This window comes from Ammodytes marinus, assembly GCF_949987685.1.
Source record: "Ammodytes marinus genome assembly, chromosome: 15".
In the NCBI taxonomy this organism is placed as follows: Eukaryota; Metazoa; Chordata; class Actinopteri; order Uranoscopiformes; family Ammodytidae; genus Ammodytes; species Ammodytes marinus.
The window spans coordinates 697,355-707,354 of record NC_137219.1 but is presented as its reverse complement, the minus strand read 5'-3'; the positions used below and the strand labels follow the sequence as shown (position 1 = coordinate 707,354).

General features: G+C 47.9%; 1 protein-coding gene across 1 annotated transcript in view; it reads right to left on the bottom strand.

Moving 5' to 3' along the window:
- Positions 1-102: 102 nt before the first annotated feature.
- Positions 103-10,000, bottom strand: part of rcor1 (REST corepressor 1) — a 14,112-nt gene continuing 4,214 nt past the window's right edge. Inside the window, exons 6-14 of the mRNA XM_080042169.1 lie at positions 8,378-8,496; positions 7,848-7,929; positions 5,550-5,600; positions 4,620-4,763; positions 3,201-3,278; positions 2,995-3,052; positions 2,491-2,785; positions 1,717-1,918; positions 103-1,012 (exon numbers count right to left, since the gene is read on the bottom strand). Of these exons, the coding sequence (XP_079898295.1) occupies positions 947-1,012; positions 1,717-1,918; positions 2,491-2,785; positions 2,995-3,052; positions 3,201-3,278; positions 4,620-4,763; positions 5,550-5,600; positions 7,848-7,929; positions 8,378-8,496 (1,095 nt within the window). The 3' untranslated portion in view covers positions 103-946. The remainder of the gene's footprint in view (positions 1,013-1,716; positions 1,919-2,490; positions 2,786-2,994; positions 3,053-3,200; positions 3,279-4,619; positions 4,764-5,549; positions 5,601-7,847; positions 7,930-8,377; positions 8,497-10,000) is intronic.

Sequence of the window (10,000 nt, the reverse complement as noted above, 5' to 3'; positions counted from 1 at the left end):
TTTGGATAGAAGCAGTTTGAGAGTAAATCACTTTATTCATGTTGAAAAACAAACAAACAAACAAGAAGAAACTAAATAATTTATCAATGAGCTTTGGTTTATTGTCACTCGTCTACAAAAGGTCCTAAAATATGATAAACCCCCCCCTCACACACACACACTCTCAGACACACACACACACACACACACTCGCACACACACACTCGCAGACACTCACTCGCAGACACTCACTCGCAGACACACACACATAGCCTGGCACCGCCCGCCTACATACTTCCTCTCAATTGTCATTTCCCTTCAGTAGTCAGTCTGGGTCTGCGGTATATTCTTAGGTTTTCTCCGGCCAGATTTTTACCGGTCCAATCAGCGAACAGAGGGAGTGGCTCAGAACAATGACGTTGAGTTTCAGTTGTAGTCAGAAGCCGGCGCATCATGACATACGTCACGACCAAACGTTATGCGATTGGTTGGCAGATCCAGAGTGGCACTGGGCAGATCCAATAGTTTTAAACTTCAACAGACACCCGCCTTCAAGTGAGTTAACGTTTGTCTACAGACCTTCTGTACAAATGAAATGAAGTACGATGGTCTTGTAGAACCAGGCTAACACACACACACACACACACACACACACACACACACACACACACACACACACACACACACACACACACACACACACACACACACACACACACACACACACACACACACACACACACACACACACACACACACACACACACACACACACACACACACACACACACACACACACACACACACACACACTCACTCGCAGATACACACAAACAAACTGAAGAGTAAAATAGGGAAAATAAAGACAAAAATAAACGTATTAAAATCATTTCTGAGGTGTGATTCCTGATTGGTCCAGAGCAGTGATGACCTCACATCCGATAGAATGAAATAGAACACGATGACATCACAGAGTCTCAGGACGCAAAGGATTCTGGGAGTTTGAGTCCAAGTCCTGCGGAGACGAAGAGTCCTGAAGGAACAAGGAATAATAGGAGAAAAAACCGTTATGAGATTTCAGGGAAAGCAGAGAAGTTTTTTTTTTTTTTTTAAGATATTTTTTGGGGCATTTTTATGCTTTATTGATAGTGTAGAGACAGAGTTGAAATGGGGCAGAGAGGGGAGTGACATGCAGAGAACAACCGCGGGCTGGAATCGAACCCGGGTCCACTGCTGGCCGAGGCCCATGGGGGGGGGGGACGCCCTACCAACTGAGCTAAGGGCGCCCCCGGAAAGCAGAGAAGTTTAAACATGTCAGCCTGGCACAAACTCCCAGAGAACTTGAGGTCTGCTGCAACTCTCAGTTCTTTAAAATCGAGTCTGAAGACTTTTCTGTTTCCATTTCAACCTGCAATTTTAATTTTTTTAACTTCTTTTCATTTGCTTTTAAATGTTTTCTAATGTGTTTTATGTATTTTTTAATCTTGCCCTTGTAAAGCACTTTTGAATGGTCTTGTGTCTGAATTGTGCTAGAAATAAACTTGCCTTGCCTTGTGAGTGAGTGAGTGAGTGAGTGAGTGAGTGAGTGAGTGAGTGAGTGAGTGAGTGAGTGAGTGAGTGAGTGAGTGAGTGAGTGAGTGAGTGAGTGAGTGAGTGACACAGACTGAACCTTTTTGGGTTATTACTTCCAATAACTGATAGAGCGGCTGCCAGAGAGGATCATGGGATATTATTCACCTCCTTAGTGTCCATGGAAACATCCTCAGCAGCGGGACTGTCCTCCATCTGTGTGTCCTCCTCTCCCTGGTTAGAGTTAGATCCAGAGCCAGGGGGAGGGGGAGGGGTAGGGGTATCGGTAAGGCCAGGGGTAGAGTTAGGTTTTGGGCCAGGGGTTGGGTTAGGAGGGTTGGACTGGTCTCCGCTGGTTATATCTTGATGGCTGAGAGAGAGAGAGAGAGAGAAAGAAAGAAAGAAAGAAAGAAAGAAAGAAAGAAAGAAAGAAAGAAAGAAAGAAAGAAAGAAAGAAAGAAAGAAAGAAAGAAAGAAAGAAAGAAAGAAAGAAAGAAAGAAAGAAAGAGAGAGAGAGAGAGACAGAGAGCGAGAGAGAGAGAGAGAGAGAAAGAGAGAGAGAGAGCGAGAAAGAGAGAGTGAGTGAGTGAGAGAGTCAGGGTTAGAGGTGTGTGTGTGTAATGTGAAAAAATAGTGACCTGTATATTGACCTCTGTTTGTTTAGTCATGCTTCTCACCAATAAAAATAGTTAAAAAAAGAGGTGTGTCTGTCTGTCTGTCTGTCTGTCTGCAAATCTGTCTGTCTGTGTCTTTGCATATCTGTCTGTCTGTCTGTCTGTCTGTCTGTCTGTCTGTCTGTCTGTCTGTCTGTCTGTCTGTCTGTCTGTCTGCAAATCTGTCTGTCTGTGTCTCTGCATATATGTCTGTCTGTCTGTCTGTCTGTCTGTCTGTGTCTCTGTCTGTCTGTCTGTCTGTCTCTGTCTGTCTATCTGTGTTTTTTACCTTGCAGTTGTAGCTCCATCAGTTGGGTTTGGTTTTGGATTCTCTCCCTCTCTGTCGGTGCGGTCCGTTCCCACTGCATTGGTATCGGACCCCCGAGACCCTCCACTCGACCCCCCCGGCCCATTAGCCCCCCCAGTGGCCCCCCTCCCACCATGCTCGGCCTCCCACTCAGTCAAAACCTCGTCCAGATTGAAACGCCGCCTGTAATTCACGAGGAAGTTCTTCACTTGAACCACGGACTTGTTTCCGATGACGTCAGAAATCGCCTGGAAATCCCGCCCATATTTCCTAATGGCTGAGAGAGAGAGAGAGAGAGAGAGAGAGAGAGAGAGAGAGAGAGAGAGAGAGAGAGAGAGAGAGAGAGAGGGGGGGCAGGGTTAGAAAGGTGTGTGTGAGTGAGTGAGTGAGTGAGTGAGTGAGTGAGTGAGTCTCTCTCTCACTGTGTGTGTGTGTGTGTGTGTGTGTGTGTGTGTGTGTGTGTGTGTGTGTGTGTGTGTGTTTTACCTTGAACAGCGAGCAGTTGTTCCTCTGTCGTCCAGCGAGTGTTAAATTTCTGATTCACCTGAAACGAAAAACAAAATTAGAAACCACACAGACAGACAGACAGACAGACAGACAGACAGACAGACAGACAGACAGACAGACAGACAGACAGACAGACAGACAGACAGACAGACAGACAGACAGACAGGCTGTGTTGCCGTAGTTACCTCAGGTTGTTTGAAATCTTCAACTCCAGAACTGAGTTTGTCCTTCAGTGCGCTGTTCACCTGTTTAATGCTCTGAATCTGAGACACACACACACACACACACACACACACACACACACACACACACACACACACACACACACACACACACACACACACACACACACACACACACACACACACACACACACACACACACACACACACACACACACACACACACACACACACACACACACACACACACACACACACAGAGAGAGAGAGAAGGAGAGAGAGAGAGAGGGAGAAAGAGACACACACACACAGAGAAAGAGAGGGAGACAGAGAGAAACACACACACACACACATTAAATCTATGTATGAAGTAGTATGTAAAAGAAGGGCCCGCCGTAGCTAGCAACATGCCTGTTCGTGTTAAGAGTGCGTGTGAGTGAGTGAGTGTGTCTGTCTGTCTGTGTATGTATCTGCGTGAGTGAGTGAGGTTTCCGTCTCTGTGTCTGTGTGTGTGTGTGTGTGTGTGTGTGCGCGTCTGTCTGTCTGTGTTCGGAAAGCCATACTAACGTCCTACTCATACTCATTTTGACATCCATTTGAGTATGTGACGGTTGGGTATGCGAGAAATTCCCGGATGAGTACTAACTTCCGGGAAGATTTTGGGTATGAATCGATTGTATACTTTTCCTACTCAACCGCCCCACAATGCACTGGGTCAATTCTACCCGCCCAGCAAGTTGCTAGGCAACGACATTGTTTGGGGTCCGCGATCTGACAACTGTACGTGCAGTCATTCATAAACTCTTACAATAGATAAGAGATGAAGATAAATACCTAACAACATTAGAGTCACTAAGTGAAATGAGTGATGCGAGTCTGATAGTGGAGAGAGATTAGAACAGATCGCTGTTCCACACACCGCGGCTCGTCCAGCTCAACTCACAGACAGCTGAGTGCTGATGAGCCGGACAGAGAGCGTCGGAGGGATCCTCCGCCTCAAAACATCATTATTATAAAACAAGAGGTCTAAAACACAGATGATGAACACAGGACTGTAAAAATCTAGTTCAATATCTAACCTGTAGAGGGCGGTTATAAGCTTAACAGTGTCTAAACTGCCTGAATCTTATAAGAAGAAGAAGAAATTCTTCATTGCTTGAGTATACTTCAACTGAAAACGTTTCGACGCACCTCGCATACACAATCGATCTTTGAGTAGACAGTATGCAGTATATAGATGAGTATGTAGGATGTAGGACGCTAGTATGGCTTTCCGAACACAGCCTCTGTCTGTCTGTCTGTGTGTGTACCTGTCTCTTGATGTGTGTGTGTGTGTGTGTGTGTGTGTGTCTGTCTGTCTGTGTGTCTGTCTGTCTGTCTGTCTGTACCTGTCTCTTGATGTGTGTGTCTGTCTGTCTGTACCTGTCTCTTGATGGAGACCAGCTGACCGTCGAGGCTTCTGATTGGTCCGTGAGACGCAGACGACAGTGACATCACATCCTGTTGGTTCAGGAACATTCCTCGAGGCGGACGCTTCTTCATTCTCTGTGACGCTTTACTGCCAAGCTACAGACAGACAGACAGACAGACAGACAGACAGACAGACAGGCAGACAGACAGACAGACAGACAGACAGACAGACAGACAGACAGAGAGGGAGACAGAGAGACAGACAGGCAGGCAGACAGACAGACAGACAGACAGACAGACAGACAGGCAGGCAGACAGACAGACAGGCAGGCAGACAGACAGACAGACAGACAGACAGACAGACAGACAGGCAGGCAGAGAGAGGACAGACAGACAGACAGACAGACAGACAGACAGACAGACAGACAGACAGACAGGCAGACAGGCAGACAGACAGGCAGGCAGACAGACAGACAGCCAGACAGACAGACAGACAGACAGACAGGCAGACAGAGAGAGAGACAGACAGACAGACAGGCAGGGAGACAGACAGGCAGACAGACAGGCAGACAGACAGACAGACAGACAGAGAGAGGACAGACACAGAGAGAGAGAGAGAGAGAGACAAAGACAGAGACAGACAGACAGACAGACAGACAGACAGACAGACACACAGACAGAGAGATAGAGAGAGAGAGTGAGAGAGAGAGATAGAGAGAGAGAGAGACACACAGACACACACAGACAGAGAGAGAGAGAGAGACAGGCACACAGACAGACAGACAGACACACAGACAGACAGACACACAGACACACACACCAATGTTAGAAATTTAACTGTAAGTTAGTTGTAAATGACAACTAACTTAGACATTTTCAACATAACACAAAAGTATTTAACATTTCTTTATATTAATATTGATGATGATCGTGTGTTTTTACCTTTAGTCCAGCTGACGGTTTGACCTCTGATCGCTCTGGGCCAGAACTCACCTGGACACAGTAAACAACAATCAGTCAGCGTATGTGTGCGTGTGTGTGTGTGCGTGCGTGTATGTGTGTGTGTGTGCGTGTGCGTGCGTGTGTGTGTGGGTCAAAGGCCTCAAACAGTAAACAGTAAACAGTCAGTAAACATTAGGGATATCATCTATATTTCGACTTAGTGGACGATATAAGTCGACTCAGAAAATCAGGGGTTTCTTTCTTGATTTTTTTGGAAACGTGAGACGACACGTTCCCATGTATGTGAGCTCGTAAAAACAATACATTTAAAAAAAAAAAAACGACGTTATGTTGGTCAGTCACCCATTATAGTTATAGTAGTATAGATAGAACACAGTCAGGGTTAGAGGGTAAGAGGGTTAGAGGGTTAGGGGGTGAGAGGGTTAGGGTTATAGTAACACAGATAACAGAGTAAAGGGTTAGAGGGTAAGAGGGTTAGAGGGTTAGGGGGTGAGAGGGTTAGGGTTATAGTAACACAGATAACAGAGTAAAGGGTTAGAGGGTAAGAGGGTTAGGGGGCCCTCCTAACGGGTTTCGGGGTTAGAGGGTTATGTTGGTCAGTCACCCATTATAGTTATAGAGATAACACAGATAACACAGTTAGGGGGTTAGGGGGTTAGGGGGTTAGAGGGTTAGAGGGTTAGAGGGTTAGGGTTATAGTAACACAGATAACAGAGTAAAGGGTTAGAGGGTAAGAGGGTTAGGGGGCCCTCCTAACGGGTTTCGGGGTTAGAGGGTTATGTTGGTCAGTCACCCATTATAGTTATAGAGATAACACAGATAACACAGTTAGGGGGTTAGGGGGTTAGGGGGTTAGGGGGTAATGGGGTAAACACAGTAAAGCCAGTAGGTGTGGGGTAGGGGGTTAGGTGTTTAGGGTTATAGTAACTAGGGGTGTGCACGTGTACACGTGTAACCGTTTGTAAATCATAACCGTTTAGGAAAAATCAATAAACGAAAACCGTTCTTTTTTTTTTTTTTTTTTAAATTTCAAATTTTCTTTTTTTCAAAGTTTTTAATTATGTTCTGGAGACACGCATTTATTGATTTTACCTCACTAATAAAGTCATTGGGGATGATAAAAGGTAGTCTGCCGAATCTGTCTGTCCCTCGGCGAGTGTGTGTGTGTGTGTGTATCGGCGCACACACACACACATACGGGGAGTCGCGGTGCTGGGGCTCGACTCACAGCCACGGAAGAGTGATGAAAGATAACCTAAAGATTAAAGTTACCCGGTTGACGTGAACTACGCTCGTAAGTAGCCCGAACTTTATAACACCTGTTCAACCTGCATACACGTGGACATGTAGAAATCGTAGAAATGTGCGATAGGCTATATTAATCAGGAAATTAATGAAGCGCGATAATGACGGAGCACATGACAGCCAGGCGAACGTGTGTATGTGTGTGCCATGGACCTATTATAAGAGCTGTGTAAACCATAGAAAGTATATAAAAACGAGCGTGGTTCATGTCAACTGTGTGTTTACAGGCGAACGAACGCGTACGTGTGTATGCGTTAGAGGGTTAGAGGGTGAGAGGGTTAGGGGGTTAGAGGGTTAGGAGTTAGGGGGTTAGGGGGTTAGGGGGTTAGGGGGTTAGAGGGTTAGAGGGTTAGGGGGTTAGAGGGTTAGAGGGTTAGGGGGTAAGAGGGTTAGGAGTTAGGGGGTTAGGGGGTTAGGTGTTTAGAGGGTTAGGGGGTTAGAGGGTTAGGGGGTTAGAGGGTTAGGGATTAGGGGGTTAGAGGGTTAGGGGGTTAGAGGGTTAGGGGGTGAGAGGGTTAGGGGGTGAGAGGGTTAGAGGGTTAGAGGGTGAGAGGGTTAGGGGGTTAGAGGGTTAGAGGGTTAGGGGGTTAGAAGGTTAGAGGGTTAGAGGGTTAGGGGGTAAGAGGGTTAGGAGTTAGGGGGTTAGGTGTTTAGAGGGTTAGGGGGTTAGAGGGTTAGGGGGTTAGAGGGTTAGGGATTAGGGGGTTAGAGGGTTAGGGGGTTAGAGGGTTAGGGGGTGAGAGGGTTAGGGGGTTAGGGGGTTAGGGGGTGAGAGGGTTAGAGGGTTAGAGGGTGAGAGGGTTAGAGGGTGAGGGGGTGAGAGGGTTAGAGGGTGAGGGGGTTAGGGGGTGAGGGGGTTAGGGGGTTAGGGGGTTAGGGGGTTAGGGGGTGAGAGGGTGAGGGGGTGAGAGGGTTAGGGGGTTAGGGGGTGAGAGGGTTAGGGGGTGAGACGGTTATTGGTTGGTCAGTCACCTCTTTCTTTTCTTCTTTCTTCTGGTCCGTCTCCACCTCAACAGGAGGATGAACCACGGCTCCCTCCTCCACCTCCTCCTCGCTGGAAGATTCAAATCATCATTAGAGAGTGTGTGTGTGTGCGTGTGCGTGTGCGTGTGCGTGTGTGTGTGTGTGTGTGTGTGTGTGTGTGTGTATCACTCTGTGTGTGTGTGTGTGTGTGTGTGTGTGTGTGTGTGTGTGTGTGTGTCTCTCTCTCTCTCTCTCTCTGTGTGTCTGTCTCTCTCTCTCTCTGTGTGTCTCTCTCTCTCTTACCTGTCTCTCTTACCTGTCTGTCTCTTACCTGTCTCTCTCTGTGTGTGTGTCTTACCTGTCATCCCTCTCTCTCTCTGTGTCTCTCTCTCTTACCTGTCTCTCTTTCTCTGTCTGTCTGTCTGTGTCTCTCTTTCTCTGTCTGTCTCTCTCTCTCTCTCTGTCTCTCTCTGTGTATGTATGTCTCTCTCTCTCTCTCTCTCTCTTACCTGTCATCCCTCTCTCTCTCTCTCTCTTACCTGTCATCCCTCTCTCTCTTCTGTTTCCTCGTGTGTCGATCCATCAGACTCGTTTTACTTCGACTTTTCTTCCAGGAATAATAAAACCGAACGAGGCTGGCCATGGACTTATCAGGCAGCTAGTGGGACAGACACACACACACAGAGAGACACACACACACACACACACACAGAGAGACACAGAGATACACACACACACGCAGAGATACACACACACACACACACAGAGAGACACACACACACACACAGACAGACACACACACACACACAGACACACACACACACATTATTATTATTTTTTCCCTTAGAAAGGGTCTCATATATGTCCATATTTCTGCATATTTTGGACCAAGGCCTAGTGCCGCCATCTTGAAAGTGTCATAGTTGGAATGTCATCAGATGCATTGTTTAGAATTTAGAATTGTTCTTGTCCTTGAAGGCCACTGTAGCTTCTGTTATTATTCTAAAGGGGTGGGGTTACCCAGGGAGCGTTGCATTCTAGAACTTTGTAGAACTTTCTAGATGATGTCATATTACACACTGCACCTTTAACTGATCGCGCTCCCAATAGCTCTCACGCCTAACCCTAAATTTGACGGTACAGTGTTACGGATGTCAGCCTGGTTCTCCAGCCGAGGCTGCTAGGTAAAAGTGTCCCAAAAAAGTGCCTCACAGGCGGACACAGGTCGCGACTAATGCCTCTCCCCCTGCGCCGTGCTTGGTGCTGGAGAGAGTGTGACAGTGTTCACGTCATTTAACTTCCGCATGCGAACGAACCCTCAAGACTAACGGTAATAGCAAACACTTTACTTCCGTCTTCAGTAACGTGAGCACACTGAGTGAGTGAGTGTCTGTCTGTCTCTCCCTCCCTCCCTCCCTGTCCGTCCGTCTGTCTGTCTGTCTGTCTGTCTATCCCTCCCTGCCTGTCTCCCTCCCTGTCTCCCCCTCCCTGCCTGCCTGCCTGTCTCCCTCCCTCCCTGTCTCTCTCTCCCTGCCTGCCTGTCTCTCCCTCCCTCTCTCCCTGTCTTACCATCTGCTGAATGCGGTGGAAGCTCTTCCCGTGGAAGCTGAAAGCCTACTGGTCTGTCTGTCTGTCTGTCTGTCTGCCTGCCTGTCCCTGTCTCTCCCTCCCTCCCTCCCTCCCTGTCTGTCTGTCTGTCTGTCTGTCTGTCTGTCTGTCTGTCTGTCTGTCTGTCTGTCTGTCTGTCTGTCTGTCTGTCTGTCTCCCTCCCTGCCTGTTTGCCTGTCTGCCTGTCTTACCATCTGCTGAATGCGGTGGAAGCTCTTCCCGTGGAAGCTGAAAGCCTACTGGTCTGTCTGCCTGCCTGTCTCTCCCTCCCTCCCTGCCTGTCTCTCTCCCTGTCTGTCTGTCTTACCATCTGCTGTATGCGGTGGAAGCTCTTCCCGTGGAAGCTGAAAGCCTACCGGTCTGTCTGTCTCTCCCTCCTTCCCTGTCTCTCCCTCCCTGCCTGTCTCTCTCCCTCCCTCTCTGTCTGTCTTACCATCTGCTGAATGCGGTGGAAGCTCTTCCCGTGGAAGCTGAAAGCCTACCAGTCTGTCTGTCTGTCTGTCTGTCTGTCTGTCTCTCCCTCCCTCCCTGTCCGTCCGTCTGTCTCCCTCCCT